This window comes from Haliaeetus leucocephalus, unplaced genomic scaffold, assembly GCF_000737465.1.
Source record: "Haliaeetus leucocephalus isolate CR32 unplaced genomic scaffold, Haliaeetus_leucocephalus-4.0 Scaffold973, whole genome shotgun sequence".
NCBI lineage: Eukaryota > Metazoa > Chordata > Aves > Accipitriformes > Accipitridae > Haliaeetus > Haliaeetus leucocephalus.
Window position 1 is genome coordinate 1,559,741 of NW_010973409.1, and position 20,951 is coordinate 1,580,691.

At 37.7% G+C, this 20,951-nt stretch overlaps 1 protein-coding gene across 1 annotated transcript in view; it reads right to left on the bottom strand.

Annotated features, from left to right (window-relative positions):
• Nucleotides 1-20,951, bottom strand: part of CMC1 (C-x(9)-C motif containing 1) — a 45,950-nt gene that overhangs the window by 24,455 nt on the left and 544 nt on the right. Inside the window, exon 2 of the mRNA XM_010584326.1 lies at nt 9,420-9,512. Within this exon, the coding sequence (XP_010582628.1) occupies nt 9,420-9,512 (93 nt within the window). The remainder of the gene's footprint in view (nt 1-9,419; nt 9,513-20,951) is intronic.

The window sequence follows — 20,951 nt, forward strand, 5'->3', positions numbered from 1 at the left end:
GCTGGCAGTAAGAATGACTGACACAGAAGAATCAAAACGTGTCTGTTGGGAAAGAAAGCTATGGGTATCAGCAAATATTGTATGTAACATCTAGGAAAGATACAAACCTGGTATTAGTAAGAGGATGTAACAGTAACCAGCTTAGCCTCCCCCTTTAGTTGGGAGAATTTGACCATGTCTCCCCTATCCACTAGCTGCTGCCCTATGGACACTCAACTTCACAGATAGTCAGCAAAAGTGGTTCTCTGAAGACTGATCTAAATACCACAAAATACACCAAGATGAGTAGCTACAGGCAAGTCTGAATTTCTCTATTTTCACAGCTTACAACAAACCAACCTCATGGGGACCCCAAGACATGGAACCAGCTATTCAACCTAACAGTATAGAGTTTACCACTAGAGAACTGGAAGTCATTAGAGCACATAAAAGGCAATATTAGCCTCGAAGAACTAAACACCAGACATAACCCAAACAGATTCAATTCTTCAAAAGTCACAGGATATACATTAATGCTAGCACCCCTCCTGAAAGAAGCAAGTTTGAAGAAAGGATGTCAAAGAGACTTTTACACTTTTCTCATCAAACGGGCAAGGAATTTCCAGGTACAGAAGTCACATGAAGAGAGAACCAATGATCCAGATTTGATGGGGAGTTCATCAGGGAGTAGTGATAGACTAAAGGGTATAAGAAACAACTGATGGTCTTGGATCTTAATTTCAAGTCCAATAATCCAAGAAATGGTACAAAAGGACAAAGGCAATTGTTTTTCTCATTTCTTTATATACAGTTAAAGTACTTCCATTCTGCAAGTGTTAAAACACCATCATCCACAGCCTGAAAGAACAGTTTTCCTCCTAAAACTGGATCACCGACTTAACTCCACAATATAATTGTATCTTATCATAAAAGGGGCAAAAGACGCAATCCTATTGTTCAACCTTCAGCAGTTAGCTTGGTCAGTGCTCGTCATGGATATTACTACCATGTACTACAATAATCCAAAAACATACAGGCATCCTTTATTTAAACCAGCATTTGTTAACATCATGTAATTAATCTATGCTGTCTTAATATATTTATGCTGGACAGGGAAAACGATTTGAAATTCAGGATCTTAACCAGAAACCAATAAAATCTCTAACTTGAGAAAACCAAATTGAAAGGCTGGACAAACACAGGTAACCTCTTGAGGTTGTCATCTATGAGCTCTGAACTACCAATATCACTTTAGTATCTATACATAAAAATCTCTACCAGGTAGGAGAATCAAAATTAAGACAGCGCTTGTAGGATATGGCAACCTGGCTGAAATTGATATTCATTAGAGTACTCTTTGCATGAATAGGAGCATTTGGACTCTGTGGTCTTTATCAGAGCCCCAGCTGGTAATGGTTGAAGGTTAATGCCTTACCCCATTCTGTTCAATTTTCTGTCCTAATTAGTCCTCCAAATCTATAGCTGTGAGCACCAAGTGTCTGTGCTCAAAAGAAACTAATTAATGCTAGCAAATTAGATCAAGTCCAAAGATCCAACAGCCAAACTCTTAAATGCTCCTTGTTAATAGGAAGTGTAGCTGTCAATAACTGCTGTTGGTGGCTATAATGAGCCTCTTTCTTTCATTGAAAGTGATTTCATTTCTCTTTGTCCCTGTAAAAGCTGTTCCATTCCCTAATAAAAAAAAATAAAAAACCCCACACAACTAAGTTGCAGTGGTAAAGCTAGCAGTCTGACCCATTTTTTGTCATCAGCTGGGTTGAAATGACATGGAGGGGGGAAGGAAAAAAAAAATCAAATAGGGTAAGTTCCCTCCCCAAACATTTTCTTCTAAGTCCTAACACTAGTTAGAATACTTAGATTTCCATCACCAACCAACACAATATGCTCCCATATTTCTTTTCTATAAAATCCCCTAAATTAGCTTAGGGTAGTTAAAGCTGTAAGTATCATTTAAAAAAAAGACCATGAGATCTAGGATCTCATTTCTTCAAACTGTAATTTACATATAGCTGTTCTCTCTGACCAGTTTGCTGGAGCAAAGCTCAATATACCATAATCCCTCTAGAGATTGTATTAATTCACATAGCTAAATGTGATGAGAGTAAATGTTCATTGGAAATATATAGAGCTGAATCATTTTTTCAAAATAAAAGCTATTGTGCGCGAACAAGAACATCATGTAAAAATTCAGCACCTTACTCTCGAGAAATGCTAGCCAGGGAAAAACATGTAGTAATTTATCACCAGTACTAAATACAGCTGTACACTATCAAAACATCTAAAATAATTTAAATAACTGACAACTGCGCATGTTGAAACAGTAATCTCAATAGCTTCATATAGGGTCATGAGGTCACACAAAATATGACTATAATGTACTTTAATATTCAGATAATAAATACAGCAAGAAAGGATAACATTCGTCTTCTCTTCTCCACTTGCAGTTTTGTCATTGTATTGAAACTATGTTCTCAAATTATACTAACTTTCCTCTCACGAATATGAAGCTGCAGGTAGCAACGCAGCATTCTTTTTTGATCCTCGTAAGAGAAGGCTATTCCAGTTATAACATCTATGATTCCGCCCATGTCACCTCTCAGGCTTTCCATCAAGCTCTGAACAATATGTACACAACCACGTATAAGCATTTCTGGCCCCAACAGCTCAATTAAAAAGAAGTTACCAGGAGCTGTCATGTTAACTCATTGATTTTTTTCAGTTACTCAATCTTTTTGCTTTGGTCAATTAGAAGACAACTATATTCCCAGATACTCCTAGAATATGTGAATTTACAAAAAAAATTTGTAAGGACTATTATTTTCACAATGAAGCAAAGCAGATGAACAAAGTTCAGTAATAAATGGTGATTTTAGTTTTAATTTGCTTCAAGAAAGTAAGACTGTCATGTAATTTCCCACTACTATCAGTCTTAGCATCTTCCAGGGTCAACCTCAGAACCATGACTGTAGGTACCAACAGGTTAATCCGCCCCCAGCATTCAGCAAGGGTTTGCATCAATTAACAGTACTTGTCCTGCAATACAAAGGAAAGTGAGCAACTCCACTGAGTAACATCAAGCTGAAATTTGCTAAGTACTTCACACATTTTATTATCTGCATTTCTGACAAGAAAGTATATATAACAAGACTTTTTTTTTTTTTTGAATGAATATCTAAAGGTGTGCTTGGGCATTTAAATGTGCAGCATCACATGTAGTTCAATCAGAAATTCTTTGGTTTTATGGGCCTTGATGTGTCAGGTGTAAGGGTCACGGTCTAGAGCAGGTGGCCCCTACGGGGACAGAGATAATGTCAGTGACAGGACTGTTGAGTAACTGCACATTATCAAAACTCTGGTTGACACTGGTCATGCTCAGCTGTAGAGAAGCCTGCAGTAGTGTTGCATCCCATCATTTTCACTAAGTATCAACATGAGCCCTGAGGAGGAGAGGGCTAATGGGGAAACAAGCATGGGAGGAGGGTGGCTGCTTGGAAATGTCCTTTTCCAGCCACACTTTCCAAACCATTTTTAAAGACTTGCCAAGTATCAAGGTTTTTTTCAGCAATTACACAGTTCCTACAGACAACAGAACCAACGTAAAAAAGGACAAAACAACTTGTCATCTTGGCCAAATGCGTATCTCCCACAGCAAGCTTCAAACAAGAAATGGTCACGTTCTCATTTGCAGAGTCACAGGCAGGATCAGGTCTTCAATCATCCAAATTGTTTCCCTTACTTCACTACCTTCCTAATGGCAGAACAGACTAATTTGAACTATCTATCCCTGTATTCACCCTGAAAAGTGTGTAGCTCAATTTCCTGCTTGAATCCTTGAGCCTTACAAATGAGTCACAAGTACAGAAGACATCTGAAAGTCACTCTTGATGACCCTGAAAGGCCCAAATGCAGGCCATGTATCAGTAGTAGACACCAAAATTTAGAAGAAAAAAGTTTAGAACTAAAATCCCTTGTCTCAACAAGAGACAATCCCAATCTCAACAAGATTGATTTTCTCCTAGCAAAAAAAGATTGTGAAGTTTTGGAAGGTGAGCAGAATTGCTTTATAATATGACAAATACACAAAACTTATACAACAAATATAATACAAAATTATGATCTCATGACTGACTCGGTAATCCAGTAATTTCTTTTGGGGACCTCAACTTAAGACAACTTCTTCAGAGTCCAAACCCACAATCCATCAAAAGTTAGTCAGCTGTTTCTGTTTTTATTTTCCAAGTCAAGGAACCCAAAATCAAACTGAACGGAGCGTACAATCCTTAAAGTTTGTACATTTCTGTCCTCAAAAGTTCTTCTCTACCTAAACCCATCAAGTTAAATTTCAGAATCGGTAACTCTGAACAGCAAAATAAGTGCTCTTAAGAAATGGAACAAACATTTCTGTAGATATGATCAAGATCAACCAAAGCTCTTGCAGGTTTTTTTTTTTAGTGAGTGTCCCTAGTTTCAGAGCAGAGAGGAGTTATGGAAAGCACAGCACAGCTAGATGAAACTACAGAAGTTTTGATAAGCTAAAGATAACATTTCTGATGAAAAATGCTAACTTCAGGTTCCTGAAATTTGCTATTATTTTTCTTCAAGGAAGTTTACTCAAATTTAAATTTTATAACTGGAAATTAAAGCCAAAAACTTGATAATTTTAAAGGAAAACAGCTTGCTTAAGAAATTACTTCATAAAAGCAATAGATGAGGCAAAGGTAAATAAATGTTCCTTTTAGCTACTTCAGTTTGAAAGCACGTATTTTTATATGCCAAAGACACACCAATACAGAAATACATGGATTTAATATTATTTCAGATGAACTCATGCTACAGTTTGTACAAATACAGTGAAAAGTTCCTGTATGACAATGTTGTTGTGATTTTTTTTGTTTGCTTGTTTTTTACAACACTTTTGACACTCCAAACTCACACACATTGTGCCCACAATTTCACATACATACAGTGCATGGATAGTAACACAATAAAGCATATTTACATAATGGTCATGGAAAACTAACTAGTGTTTTGCAGAAAGCATGTTCACCCTCTTAACAAAATTACTAATATACCCATTTTCCCTGAAAAAGTGCTTGAAAATCTTAAACACAAAGTATTCTGCAACTGCGATGTACTAAATTCTTGAGGAACATGCAGCACACACAAGAACTATACTGGAACAACCTGAAAAAAATTCAAAGCAAATTTAAATAATCTAAGTAAAATGAAATATGACCAGACACAATCCTTCACTTTTCTTAAAAATTATCAGGTGGACACATTTTCATGGTTATTTCATCCCTAAGCTACTCTGGTATGCTAACAACCAAGCACAGCAATGGGTCACCTATTTAACCGTGCTAGGGTAGCAGAATTACCCCTGGAGTTAACAAAACCTTTATTTTTTATTTATTTTTTTAACCCTTGGGGTTTCTGTTCCCTGGATGGCTCTTGAACACGAGCTGGACAGGCTGTCACTACTTGCATTATTAGCTCTGATAAGCACACAGCTCTAGGTGGTATAGCTGCAGGCTAAGGTAACGGACTGTATACAGATGGACCCCTGTGCTCACGCAGAGCACTATTGAATGTATAGGGGCTCCCCATAGGGACACATATGAACCTAGCGTGATCAAGTAAATTGTAAAGGACCATACTTGTAGAATAGCTTTATTTCCTGTATTACCAATGCATTTACCACAATTTCCTAAAGACAAAATGATAAAAAGGTGTATTAATTAATAGGAGCTGTTCAGACAAAATTAACATAAAGCAGAAAAACCCTACACTGAGAGCAAGTTACATGAGTAGCTATGCCACTTAGTGTACACAGCACAATTTCATGCACATGTCTACACTTTGTGGCACGCAAACTGTATCACAGCCCAAAACTGCTTAAGCTTCTTTTCCCGTGGTTTGGTCTCTCTCCCTGTCCTGTCCAGATTAAATGGTGTACAACAAAATAGCTGAACTTATGCTACCACCTTTTTTTAAATAGGGATATCACTGTGGATTTTGCTTGTCTCTTTGATCATAAAAATTGTATCGAAAATATTCAGTTTATCACTGTGGATTTTGCTTGTCTCTTTGATCATAAAAATTGTATCGAAAATATTCAGTTTCTACCTCTAACTTCCCCACAATTTGATCAAAGCTGGCTTACAGGTGACAGAGGAATGAGGGGGAGACAGATGCATCCACAAACCTCATTCTCCTAAAGATACACAACTGAACTCTATTCAGGAGAAAGAATTAAAAAAATATAGTTTCACCTAACATCACAGAAAAAAAACCCGATAGCATTTTGCTTTAAAATTTATGGAGGCAAACACATGGAGAAGCTATAAGGTAATGGTCCACAACTCACAGCTCGACTCTCCAATATTGGTTGCTGCTACAGAAAACTAAGATGCTGAAGCCAAAGTCCTCATCTTACACAGAGAAAGTTCAGAGGAGAAAAAACACACACACACACTCCCTTTGGTCTACCCCCAAACAAGAGTATACAAATAGCATGCTCTCAAAATACTTTTAACTGACATTGTCTTTCCATGACCCACATTACTGTAATTGCTTTTCCTCTTCATTTTTTTTCCCCCTAACAGGTACAGAGTTCAAAGTAAAAATGATTCAACTATCATTCAAATGAAAAAAAGGTGTATTAACTCCTTCTGGCAGCACTGGAAGCTACCTGTCATGTGATGCCACTTTACTTTGGCAGATATTCCCAACTCTCTTCCCACTTACTCATCTCAAATTTATTGTAACACTACTCTTTTATGTCTTTTGGAGAACCCCTAAAAGCAGCTCCTGGGAAATACAGTGGTCCACTTTAACTAGACTTGACTCTAAACCTAGTGATAATGTCTAGAAGCCATTTCTGAAGTTTCTTAGGTAACAGTGAAAGACAAAAAGCCACATACCATCGGGGAAACAATTGTTCTTCCTGCCACGGTAAAAATCACTCAAATAATACATGCAAAACATTATGGCAACAAACTAAAATGCATACCTTTGTCAGTGAATACTATTGGAAGATGCGTAGAAGACACTGCTGAAGACTTGAAGAAGCAAGTATTAGAACAAGTGACACAGTGTGGGAGGTTTGCTATACAGTTGGAGGAAAGTACAGATGTTTTGAACTTCTCTCAGCTTATGGTATTTGCATTTCAATAATGAAATACATGAAGAACTATTTTTTTTGTGGGCCATTCAAGGAGAGCTGTGCTAGAGAAGATATATTCTCAAAAAGAAATGGCTTCTTTAATGAAAACAATGTTTTATGGAAAAACTGGGCAAGTGTAACCACTGATGGAGCAGCTACTTTGAATGGAATAAAAAAGAGATTCCAGGGTAAGGCTACAGACATAGCACCGCATGTGAAACTCCTTCACTGCATCACTCATAGGCAAGCTATTGCAGCAAAGAAGTTGGAGCCAGGAGTGCACAAAGTGCTACAGGATGACATCAGTGTGGTTAACTTTATAAAAACAAGCCCTTCAAACAGTAGCATCTTTACCAGACTTTGTAATGAGATGGGTGTGACCATGAAAATCTCTTGCACCACACAGAGGCTTGCTGGGTATCTTGTGGCAAAGTGCTTAAAAGAGTTGTCAAACTTTACACATTTTTCTTTTACAAAAAGACAAGTGTTCCACATTTGCTGACCTTTTTGGTGATGGCAGGTGGCTGTGAGTAGTTTGCTACCTAGCAGGTGTTTCCAAGAAATAAACACACTTAATGTGTCCCTTCGAGGTGAAGGTGATGCTTTAACAATGAGTGAGAAAGTAACTGCTTTTCAGAAGAAACTCATCCTATGGAGAGAGCATTTTGAAAACAGATGTTTGGATGTGTTCCCCTCTTTATGTGATTTTTTTGTTTTGCTTTGGTTTTGGTTTTGTTGCTGAACACAATGCAAGTGTTTCACCTATAAAGACCTCTCATATCTGTACACTTTAAAAGGACAGAAACAGAATTTTCTAACCTGTTTAAAAACCTTCCAAATGAGAGTTTCAGTGGGTTTTGAACCTATTTGTTAAAAATATAAACATGCAACACCTTCTGATTAGTTTGGAAGAGCAACTGATTGGCATCAGGGAAGATGATCATTTACTAGCCCAATTTCAAGCAAAACCTTTGCAGAACTTGTGGATGGGATTGAAAAACGAGTATCATTATTTAGTAAGTGCAGGCAACAATGCACCTCTTCCATTGGGATCTATGCATCTTTGTGAGGTATCTTTTTCAGCTATGACACCCATTAAAACAAGTATTGAAATAAACTGAACTCAGAACCAGACCTTCAAATTGCTGTATCACAAAGTGTTAAACAAAGATTTAAAAAAATAATGAAGCATATTCAACCATATAGCTCTCAATAAAAATATTGTTACTAATAGTAATATTTTAAGAGCAAAAAGGGTTTTGTACCATTGATAAATAACATAAAAATTATTTTAAAGTACTGTTTATTTCATCTTTATCTCATCCTTTTTTAATTTCTATTTTTTTGTTTTACAATGTACATAATATACTAGTAGAGTGGTACATGTATATAATTTATAAATAAATATACGTATAATGGGATTGCGTGCTCAGAAAATGTTACTGATGGAGTGCATGATCAAAAAAGTTTAGAGAGCACAGATCTAGATAACAAGAGGCAAGTGCCCTCTACTGAAAGCATGCCACTTGTATAGAATAATTCTGTGGCCTAAATTTTTTTTCCATTCTTACACCCCTCTTATAGCAACATTCTCAGCTAACCTGTGCATAAGTAGCTCTATCCTTCTGGTACTTCAAAAAGCTCCAGCTTTCTGCGAGGAATATATGAACAGCTGGGTGTCAGAAGTGGTGATACCCAACTTTAAAGAGTTATTGTCCAGTACTCTTCAAAAGAAAATGAAAACATGCAAAAATGGGCCGTACCACCCTATTTCAACATCTGACTAATAACATGTGTGTGTTTATGTGCATGTATCATTAAAATATTGGGCCAGGGAAAGGATGCAGTTAATTGGGAATATCTAAATAAATTTATCGTAATGAGGGAGACCCTAACTGAAGGCTCACATGAGACAATTTCATTTATGTAAGTATCAAATATTATGTACAGGAATACAGTAACTGTTGTGTTGCTCTGTCATTACATAGTCTAGACGGAGATGTGGAAAGTTTTATATTAATCATACTGAATTCCACAGCCCTCGAGAACAAGTCATTTTGGAAAAAAATCCACATCACCAAGCAGCCAAAGCCAACACAGCAGATTTATATGCTTTACTACTGGTTTCACAGTGAACAGATAAGATGCAGATCATACATATTAATTCTCTGACTACTTGACTTCAAAACCAAGGATTATATTCAGGGCACAAAAGTGAATACATCTGATCTCCCAATGAATATCTGACTCTTACCTTGCACTTTATCTGAACACAGCTCCTTGGCTCGATCCCTCATTATTTGTGGAATCAAAACATCTTTTTCTACATGTCTCAGCTTAGAACTTTCTGCAATAATGATAAAAACAAAAAATAGGAAAAAAAAAGATTTTTTTTTATCTCTACATCAGAGAAAGTCCATCTACAGAAATAACACAGCACTGTTTATATAAGATACACTAGTATACTAAAACTGTCACAAACTAGCAACATAAAGTACCATGGAAGGACCAGACAGATCAAAAGGCAGGAAAGTCCAGGATTTAAAATTGCTCAGATACAAATGTGAGCATTATCCTGAATATTTCTGTTCTGCTCAATGTGCACAATGAACCAAAAATTATGAAGAAAATTCTGGCAGCACATTCTAATTTCTGCCTTACTAAACAGAAGGTCTGCATACAGACTGCACAAAGGTTGAGAATTACTTTTATTTCAGGATACTAGTATTTTTCTATGTACATTATCTCTACAAACCGGCTTTTTTACTCACTGTCATAAAGCTGAGAAATACAGCACATATTAGAGCACAACCTGAAATTTGTATTGTCACATGGCAGACTTCAGTTCTTTAAACTAAGAAACCTCTTAAATGGAGGATCTAGGAGTTTTTCGTTGAGAAATTCAACTTAACAAGAACAAATGCTGCTGCCTGAACTCTGTGCTTAAAAGTATACTTGCAGTTTGCTTTCAGTTGTCTCAGAACACAATTCAGTACTCTTGAGTACAGCTAGCAATTTTTGAATAGTTAACAACACAGACCATTTTGAAAAAAAGTGCATTTCCAAATCCACTTTCTTAAAAACAAAGGGATGAGAATTTACCAAGCACAGCTTTTTACTTCTTAGCTTCTGAGTTAAAAACCCTTTAAAGGATATTTGTTCAGAACATTGTATAGTCCAACACAGTTTTACCAATTACCTGGTTTCCCTCCTTTGATGTTGACATTACACTTCAGAATAGCATCAGCTGTGGTGCTCACATTATGAAAACTCTACTGTCAGATACACTGTTATTTTGAGTGACAATCAATTCATTTAAAAATTGCTTATAAAAAAATTTAGATGAAATTAATTAAAAGTGTGATTTATTGAAATTAAGGAAAGAAGCAGAATTTAAATTACCTACTGCTTTCAAACACCACCTATTTTTCAGAGCATCTGCATCTACTTCTAGATCAAAAGGCAACAGAGACTAACATTTCTCTAGCCATTTCTAACTCATCATGTTTTAAAGTTTACTAATGCTATGAGGTTACATTATGAGGTTACACAGTATTGAATCTATGATATTACTAGGGGAATCAGGTAATGAAACAGAGGATTACAATGAGCAATATACAGAATCTGAACTAAAGACTTATTTTTCTCCTCAAAAATTTCTTACTTGGAATTTCTACAGCGAAAGAAAGAAAACAAAGCATCTGATGTAAATACAGCAAAAATGCCAAACAAATAGCTCATGACTTGGATTTGCTTCAATGCTCCAATTTTCATGACTGAGATAAAGTAATTACAATTAAATATCCTTCATTTTAACTGTCTGCAGAATATCAGTACAATTACTGTACCGAGCATTTATTATGTCACAGACAACACAAAACTGTCAAAATTTTACACGGTTTTTAAAAAGCAGGATACATCAGTTCAGCTGAATGACATGGCAGGGACAGCACCACCAAGCTGCGTGCCTCAGCTCTACCTTGAACGACTTCAGTCAAAGCAAGCCAGCACTACTGCAGTCCTGCCTCTCCCAATCCCTGTGATGCTCTCTCTGCCCACACAGATGTGCTCTGCAGCCCTGTGGTGAACTGAAAGGGGAAGTTAATTTGGTCTAAAGGTAAATAAATTTCTTGTCAGGCAATTCTTCAGCCAGAAAAATTCTCCAATCCAGTTCACTATACAACAGCATGAAAGCACCAGGAAAGGGAACTGTGTAAGACTAGGAACAAGCAAAGGGAAGACTGCAACTGCCATGAGCACCACTGGCTCAAACTATAGCCTAAGCTTTTTGTTGGCAATTCTGCCCCCCCGCTTTTTTTTTTTTTTTTTAATTAGTTATACTGGTGCTTCAAGTAGGCAGAAACTAAGCTGATCTATTAGTGTGGATACAGGTAAGCAAGTGGATTGCTAGCTGCCACCAAAAGGTAAGTTTTGACAGTCCCCCATTGCCCTCACCCAACCCTATCACATGAGCACTATTATGCACTTAACGACACAGTAAGCGACCAGTTCAACACAGAAAACTAACTCAAATATATGTAAAAAAGTGCTTCTCAACTGATTTACAGTTTGGGGTACAACTAAATATAATTATCAGAGTTCTAATAATTACTTTATTTAACTTTTATGTATCACTATCTATTCCACCATACATGGAAATGTAGCGGATAGCACAGAAGTCTTAAGGGCCCGCAAAGTGCAGCTGGGCTTCCCCCACTGGCAGCAGTGGCTAGAAGCAACCACAGTTCCTCCAACAACAAAGCACAGGGGTCCAATGCAAGGATCAGCCACCCACTACTGACAAAGAAGAGAAGCGGACAGGAATGCAACTGAAGGCTAGAAAGGAAACAGGACAAGAGAAGGCCTCCCTGTTAGCCTGGAACAGTCAAGAAGGACTTTTGGGTTTTATCTGAGCGTAAGCACCCAATTTTCTGCTTGATTATTCAAAAGGAAAGGGGCTTAAGACTGACAGCAAGAAGTAGCTGGACCGGTGTTAACACACGCTCAACCAGAACCATGACAACAGAGCTGTGCTCCAGGCAAACTCCCTCTGTTTAGTCCCCTGTTGTCAAACCTGCAGAGGCTAAAAACGCAGTAAGGAGAGGGCACATCAGGACACAGGGAAGTGTCCGGTACAAAGAATCAGAAGAGAGCTACAACAGTAATTCAAAGGTAATTACTCAACAGTATAAAGGAAACAGAAGTAAAGACCACTTATAATCTCATCTACAGTTTTTAAAATGAAGTTTGTTGGTAAGTATCAGTTTTTAAACAATGAAAAGCGCAAGCAATTCAAATCATCATATAAAGTCTAGGAGGTAGTTTTAGGCATCTGGGTGCCACCATCTCCCCAAATAGCTCAAATTCAGAAGTTCAGTTTGGGCTGTACCGAAACTCATGAGTTTCAGCTGTAACGTCTTAAGTATTTTAATACTCTTCCTCAATTCTAAACTGCCCGTTGCATTATGATTATAGTGATTTTCCTTCAAGGACCTTAAAACACTGTACTGAAGTTGGTATCTCTAACATTTATACAAAATATTAAGGAAAAATAAGGCCCAAATACTAACAATACTGAATACCAGCTAGAAATGTATGTTTACGTGCAGAGTAACTGAATTTCTGATATAAGCACTTGCAAGGAGATCATCAATCCAACCCAGTCAGCTCTGCAGTAACATATATGGCAAGAACTTTCAAAGAAACAACACCTCAGAAGCAAGACTTCATCAAAAAACATGAGACAGCCATGATGTGAAACCATCCATTCCTTTTGCCTTTTTTCAACTATATTACAGTTTCTAGAATAAGTACTTTTCTTCCCCTTTTGAAAGTTCACTATTCTGCACTAAGAAAGGTAATTCCTACTCTAATACCAGGTTTGCTGCAGATTAGTCCCTACAGAAGAATCTGCATTACGACAGACCTACTACTGGTTTATTTTATCTTCAAAACATCGATAAAATTATTCCCAGACAAGCAAGAAATACATTTTCCTACAGTCTGCCTTCTGCATTTGAAAGCTGGTACTTCTGGTTCCCACCCGCATGCTCCACACACTTTGCCTGGTCTTCTGGGTAGATTGAGATGATCATGGCCTTTGGCCACAAAGTGAACCAACAAGAACACACTTTCTCTCAGCTTCCAGAGGGCCAAACAAACATTAGCAGCAGCTTTTCCTTCTCCTCTTGTCAGCCAAAACTTACTTGTTAGAGTAACTTAATATTCTGAGATTCTATCTTTACCTTACATTCTGTTGAAACTTCCTAGTACCATCAAACATTACAAGGGACAGATGGATGAACATGAGCTAATCAAGTAAAGGTTACAAAAGGCAGACTAAATACAATTAACAGTAAAACCTAAGTATTTTGTAAAAGTATATACAGAAGTTAAGCCAGAATTAAAACCAAATACAGGCTTGCAGGGGTTACAGCATCTAAATCGCTAGCTCCTTGAAAATGTGAATAAGGTTACAGCCAAGGAATCTGTGTGGTAAAACTACTGAATGTTTCCTAAAGACAGAGATCAACACATTCCAGAATGCTGCCACTCCTTGTGGGGATGAAGAATAGAGGAGAGGATAAAGAATGGGTATAGAGGTTCTAAACTTGCAGTTGCAAGAAAAAAAGACAGAAGGGGAGAAAACTACAGAAAAGGGAATACCTCTGGGAAAGTGAAATTGTTTTCCATACCACCTCAGCCCAGTGTAAAGAATTAAAGGAAGAAGAAGAGACAGATTACTAAATTGGGAGATACCCCTATTCAGCAAAACACTAAGAACACATTTAAGACTTTTTTTTTTAAAAAACAAATAAAATCTGTGGGTTTTGGCAAATCTCAATGCTTAAATTGTTCTCTGGTCGCATACAATATGTAGGGCACAAGACTACAATTGTAATAGCTTTCTGCGGTTGATCAAAAGCCTCAGCTGCAAAAGCTATTGCTTGGCCATGGAAGGCCAAGGACCACAGCCATTCGGTTTAACCGTTTTCATTATTTTTCTAAAAATGACAAAAAAAAAAATCAGTAAATAAATGCATCAATAGGAACAAAAGCATCACAACCACTAGAACAGCACAGAATACACATCAAATCCAGTCCGTATGGAGGCTGGGAAAACAGATGACAAATACTCTCCTGGCCTCCTTGCCTCTGACCACAGGTTCCAGGAAGGCCTTGAGAAAAAGAGGAGCACGGTGTAGACCTGCGCTGTAGGCAGCAGACCTCCACGAGGACAAGAAGAGAATGAAATACAAAGCTGCTGTACAGTCCTAATAATGAAAGCAACTGTAGCAGCTTGTCATATTAATTAGAAGACTGTTACAAAAAGGGGATACCAAGACAAAAGCTTTCCTAGAAGAGTGTCCTGAGAAAAGTCCTGTCATCTCCCCTCTTCATTCAACACAGCTGGTAAACGACTTACCCTTTTGTCACTACGTCCTGCTGGTAGTTTACAGCGCTGTTTTCATCTCTCTCATAACTTCAGGTAGCAGGGACATGGATTACTCAGGGAAGTTGAGAAAAAGTTGAAAACTTGTCTACCCAGATATTTACAGAAGCCTCATACTTTCTGCATCCAAGAGGAAGCGAGTCAAGTGATTCCAGTAAGAGTTTTTGAAATGTGAATTTCTCATTATACAACCTGTAATTTCGATTTTTTTTGGTCCAGTTTATCTATGCACATTTTAAAAAAATAGCTCAAAGTAGTACTTTAAATATTATAGCTATTTCAGTAAGAACCACAGTACATACAAAGAACAGAGACAGTTTTAGTAAGTTTTTAACATTTTCATTAGCAACTATTATACCACATGTTCTTCTTGAAGTCCCAGTTACATCAATTTTTAGACATCAGTTATGTTATTTACTAGCAAAAATGCTGTACGAAGTTCAGTCAAGGTTCAAGACTCCAAGTTAAAAATATAACACTATTCAAAATATAAACATTTTAAAACAATCACTTTCATTATTTTGAGGCCTTGGTTCAGAAATGTGGAGCCATAAATGGGGCTTTTTTTTTTTTTTTAAATACACCTTACTATCTTTTTCCTATGAGCTGCCACCAAAGATAAGCAGTTGTCAGTGAACAGATTTCTAAGATGCCTTTCTTTTTTAAGAAACAGAACTTGAAAAAGTATTAATGAAAACTTCAGTGCAGAAATAATAGAGTTATTACAGTGAAGGGGAAGAAAAACAAGAAGATACATGCAGAATTCCCATTCTTTAACTTACACCACATTTAAAGAAAATCTCCACTCCAAAGAAGTGTAACACAGATCTTTTCCTGGAAGGGAAGGTCTTGCTGTCATCTGTGATGAGTTTACTAAACAAGAGTTTGCCAGCCAATCTCTCATTTTTTTCCATATGCGGACCTATAGTATAAACAACACTTAAGATGGGCTGCAGAATGAATAACAAGTTTATAGCTAAGTTATGTAGGTGCATTAATTTGGGGGATACAGCTATTTTTTATATCACTTGGTAAAAATTATTTCTCTCCTGTAAATATTCCATTTCATCCTGAAGATTTGTTTTAAAACACTTGTCTACGAGCTTATTATAAAACTACACTGAAAAAGTACACTTTTATTAATAACAGAAGTAGCAGCACAGTGTTAATTGCATGTTTATTGGCAAACATTCCTTTCATCAATCAGACTGTTGGCTCTAGAGGTTAAATTTTTTCAAAAACCATTTCAGATTTATTTTAGTGTACTTGTAACAGTGTTTTGAATAGGCAAAGATAATTATAGCTTACTACTCCTCCAGGAAAAGAATGCATTCAACTCAAAATTTTCACCTCCTTTACTCTGCCTAGCTTATCCAATTTGTATTAAATAAAAGTTACCAATCTTATGTTAATTCATGCGAAATCATTTGTGCGTATCTGCATCATAAAAACAGTTATCAAAAAAGTCTGTATCGTTGAATATATTATCAACTACTTAAAACCTCTATTTGAAAACACTAAGTCACACATTGGAACAAATTAATTTAGAGATAGACCCATTAAACTCATTGGAGGAAAAAAAAAAAATGTTCCTAAAAATCTAAGTTTTTTCCTACAATTGTAATTTTATATATCAATGTAATTAATACTTTTAAGTACCCAGTCCGGTAGCCTGTGAGGGGGCTCCTGTGCCCTTACTGCCAAGAGGTTCATGGGGCCAAAGTGACAAATAATTTCAGCATACTGCTTTGTAACCTCGGTCCCACAAAAACCACTCAGGATCCTGTTAAAGGCAATGGATTTTATCAGTCAAAAACATCCAGTGTGAACTGACTGATGATGGACCAGGACCAAACACCTTTATGCACACGTGAAATGCTACTGAGTTTGGTAATTTCATTTGCACATAGGTGTCTGCATACGAACTAGAGTCTTAAGTACTTTGCTCTCTACTAAGGTTTTAAAGTATAGAAGGACAACATGGATTATAACACTTCTGTCACTTCAAGTTAAACAACATACATGATACCCTGAAACCCTGATTTAAAAGCAAAAGAAGCTGATCAGTGCAGCTTCTCTACATAGCAACCATTTTTTCTTCTTTAAATGTATATGAATAACTTTCTTTGTATTTAAAAAGTTACAGATTTAGAGATCTTTCTATCTAATACTGACATCATTTTAAATTAAGATGGAGTACAGGGATGACAACACCAGGGAAAATTTCCAAAGCTTTAACTTCTCACCATTCTATCATCACCTCAAAGTCAATTTTCACCTTTTTCACTGGCTGAATTTGTTATCTTACATTTTGCTTTGGGGCTCATGTTCTTGCAATATGGCAGTATTGGATTACGAGAATACTGACAAGCCTGTTTGCTAAAAATGAACAATGGCTGTATTACAGCAAGTCTGTAATATCTAGAAAGAAAAGGAAAAGCAGACCTGACAAAGCACACTCATTTGTTAATTACATGTGGATTGCAAATGCTCATATATCTAGTGAGTAATAAGTAAAGCCAAGCCTGAAGTTGCTTGTGAAGATTTTTGACACAAGGAGATTTTTTTTACACTCTTGATCACACAGCAAAGCCAGTGCCTGAAAATTAATTACAGATCAGGGCTTAATATTTACTACTGAAAATAATGCATGTTCATTAACACCTAGCCTGAACTACTCTTCAAGTATGACAGACCTGCCAGTTAGGAAAACTTTGGGTGCGAGCTACCTATAAGGGGAACACCCCACCCCACCTCAAATCCCTTCTGACAACTGTGGATGAGGATTCCAGCAAAATGCACAAAACACAGTAACAACTAGGGCTGTGGACTGGCCAAGGACTAAAATAGCACAGCCAGCCTTAATTCCGCCATTGTAAAGCTTCTCAATGCTTCACTTGGTAACTCATGTAAAATCCTCAACACAACCTTCTGTCACTTAAACAAAGACACCATGCAGCAACATTTCAGCAACCGAATAAACATTCTGGGTTTTTTTCTGGTATGGCAAAAATATACTAACAGCACAGATACAATTGGATTCCTATACATCGGGTTCCACACTTTTTAAGCAAAACCCAAACTTTTGAGCGCCTATCTGAAACTGGTCCCAAGTGTACAATCCCTATTTCCTCTATGCCCTTTCTAACTAACAGTGGATGTTGTCCAAGAATTTATTGCTTGCTTCCACCTGGAGTAAGAAACAGAGAAAGGTCCTGCAAAAATCACAAACTACCTGAAATATATAAACCAAACAGACCACATAAAATAGAGCTAAGCAGTGACCGCAAGAACTGTGCAATAATTTGCATCAGAAACAAGAGATGAGTAACAGGTAAAAAACTACATAGAAAGAAGTACCCGGCATCTGGATGAAGAAGGGATGCAGGAATATCTAACAACCAGTGAAACCCCCGATTATTACAAGAGGAGATGCTAACCACCTAAGATTTCCCACCATGCTCAATAACACTAATTGGTGGCTACAGCACTACATACTCCTTTTTACTGATTTTCAGAATTGTGTAATAACACATAAAGAAAAAACATGTAAATCACAACTAAAAGTTCCATTTAAAAAAAATCTGATCAAACTCCTTGAGAGCTTGAATATTTAGCTCTTTAACCACTCCTTTCAAGATAAAATTTACACTCTTCATTCCAAATAATGAACACCACAAACAAATTAAGAGCAAGGCTTTTGAGTAACAGGACCAAATACCTTTCTTCCTGCTTTTTCTTTTTTTTTTTAACTGGAAATAAGGATTAAGAGACAAGAAAAAACAATGCGTACCTTTGATTTCTGTAGCTATGTATTTAATGAACAATCAGTACGAAGATCTTAGAAACTAACATCGTGGATATGACCAAAACACACCAGTGTTTTCAGAATTTGCAGAGCGTGAGGTGTTCTGACATGAAGAGAAGGCTGAAAGCCTTTTGGTTACATTAACACAAGGACTGCAGATGTTATTCTGGATTTTAAACTCTAAAGAATCCTTTCAAACCGTTCAGTCTTATAAAACTCACTGGAGTGTCCCAATACATCTTTCATTTTTTAGCTCTTTTCCCAGAACAGTTCTTTAAAATGTGGTGTCAAACAACTTCAGGAAATCGCAATTAGCTTCTCCCTTCAAGTTCCCAATACAGGTCAAAGACACCAGCAATATCAAAAAGGTCATTCTCATTCAACTCCCTTCTTGACAGTGGCAACTTATGTTCTTCATTGCAAATATTATCTAAAAGAAGTTTAATTAAAAGTTGAAACTCTTCTTCTTTTACTTAGATATTTTTGCCCTTTAAATTCAACACTGCTTTATCTCCTGTTATTTTTTCCTATCTTTTGAAGCTATAATTTCATTCCTTTCACTGTATTCTTCTAGCTCTGTCTTACTGCCCATGCCACTCTGAAACAAGTCACAACCGTTCTGCAAGCCTGATTCTCTCCTTCTACTTATATACTGCTGCTGTAACAGCCTAGATTTCCACATGACTGTAAGAGACATTTTAAGCAGCTTAGGAAAATTATGAAACCAGTCTTCAACACCTCTGTTTTAGACCCCCAAAAATGTCCAGGATAGGTACCAAAACCTGTACTGTCTATCTAAGCTACTCTCAATAACCCTACTTTTCTCTTTACACATTTGTGAATCTTCAACTAGGGATCCAGACATCAGCATCTGAAAATGACAGCTATAACCAAATGCACATTAAAGAGAAAATGAGCTTTCTAATAACCCATGACCTCTACTACTGAAAACAGCACCCTACAGAGTTCTGGAAGTGCTGCATGCAAAAATCAACTTCAATCCTGGGCTGCAGCACATTCATTCTGAAGAAGGATAAAATAAAATAGTGTAACATAAAATTTTGTCATGGGATTTATCTACCAAATTGTTTACTGGATGCAATCACCTAATAACACAGCCACAGTTCCCTCCCAAACTGTGGCTGTCAAAAAACTCCTCCCATACAAATAATGACATAATTCACAGGTTCTACATTCTGAGCTTCAGAGGACTCCTTGATATTCACTCCCCACTGCCTGGCAAAGCCATGAGAATATTTGTGTCTTTTGTGACGACAAAACAAAGCATCAGACAAAGTAACAATTTACTAAACTGTGATTCTCCCCGTTTTTTCTTGTACGTGAGCCAAGAGGCAGTTAACAATGATGACATTAAAAACTACTGCACTGGTGTATCTGAGTTAACACCTTACTGATATGAACAGGGCAGCTCACACCTCTCGCAGCTATTGTCTGAGTTTCTGGACAACCTCACTTAGACATTTCTGCTTTTAGTTCACATTCTGAGGTTTTCAACATACCCGTAACAGCCAGGGACTTGATGGTGGGGGGGAAGGTAAGCAAAAGATACTGGATAAGAAGGTAGCAGATTTAGAGAGGTGTCAGTAAGCAATGCCACTGCCCAGCACATGAATCTCAGTATTGGTGTCATAGCACGTACCCAAAGTACACCCTCAGTAGTCCTACCACAGCTAACATACAACTGCAACGTCGATTAGGAGGGACATATAATGTCATTATAGACATAAACAGGGAAGCAGAATGCTGATGAACCCCAGTGTTTGGAGCCATCCTTTTTGCTATACGCTGAACACACAATAGCTTGAATTAAGCTAGTGTAATAACTAGACTTTTTCCAAAGGACAACTGGGAAGCAAAATTAGGCTGAACAACCACCACTTGAAATGCAGTGATAAGTTTTATAACATTTGCTTAATTTGATAACAGATCGATGCTTAGACGATACGATCAACAAAACCAGAACTTGATTACTGCACAAATGCCTTGTTTGCAGGGCCTGGAGAGCCAGGCCCAGGACAGGTTTCCATCAGAAACTGAGAGCTTGGCCTTGGCCGGCACCCTTCAGCTTTTGAAGAAGTGGTCACAGGCAGCATGGACCGAGATGCAGAGTCACGACGGCTGCAGTTCACCACCCACTACAGGTGTCTCGACACCTGGCGTTAGCTGAAGCATACCAACACCTCGCTGGGTTCGCTCTGCCCGGGGGGACTGGCCTTTTAACACCAATGTACCCAGCCAAAGGCACCCGCCTCAGGAACAGGGCGGAAGAGCGAATGTTACGTGGGTGTACAGACACGGGCTTAAATTCACTTCTGGGGATACGCGGCTATAACTGTTTGGACGAGATCTGGGTAGCACGGAGCCGAGAGCCACGTAACCGTGGCGTTTTGCCTTTACGGTTGTTACACAGCCAGGGAGGCTACAGCAGGCCGGGCGGCGGCGGCGGCAAGGCCCCGCCAGGACCTCGACGCCCCGGAGCAGCCCGCGCCGCCGCTGAGGCGAGG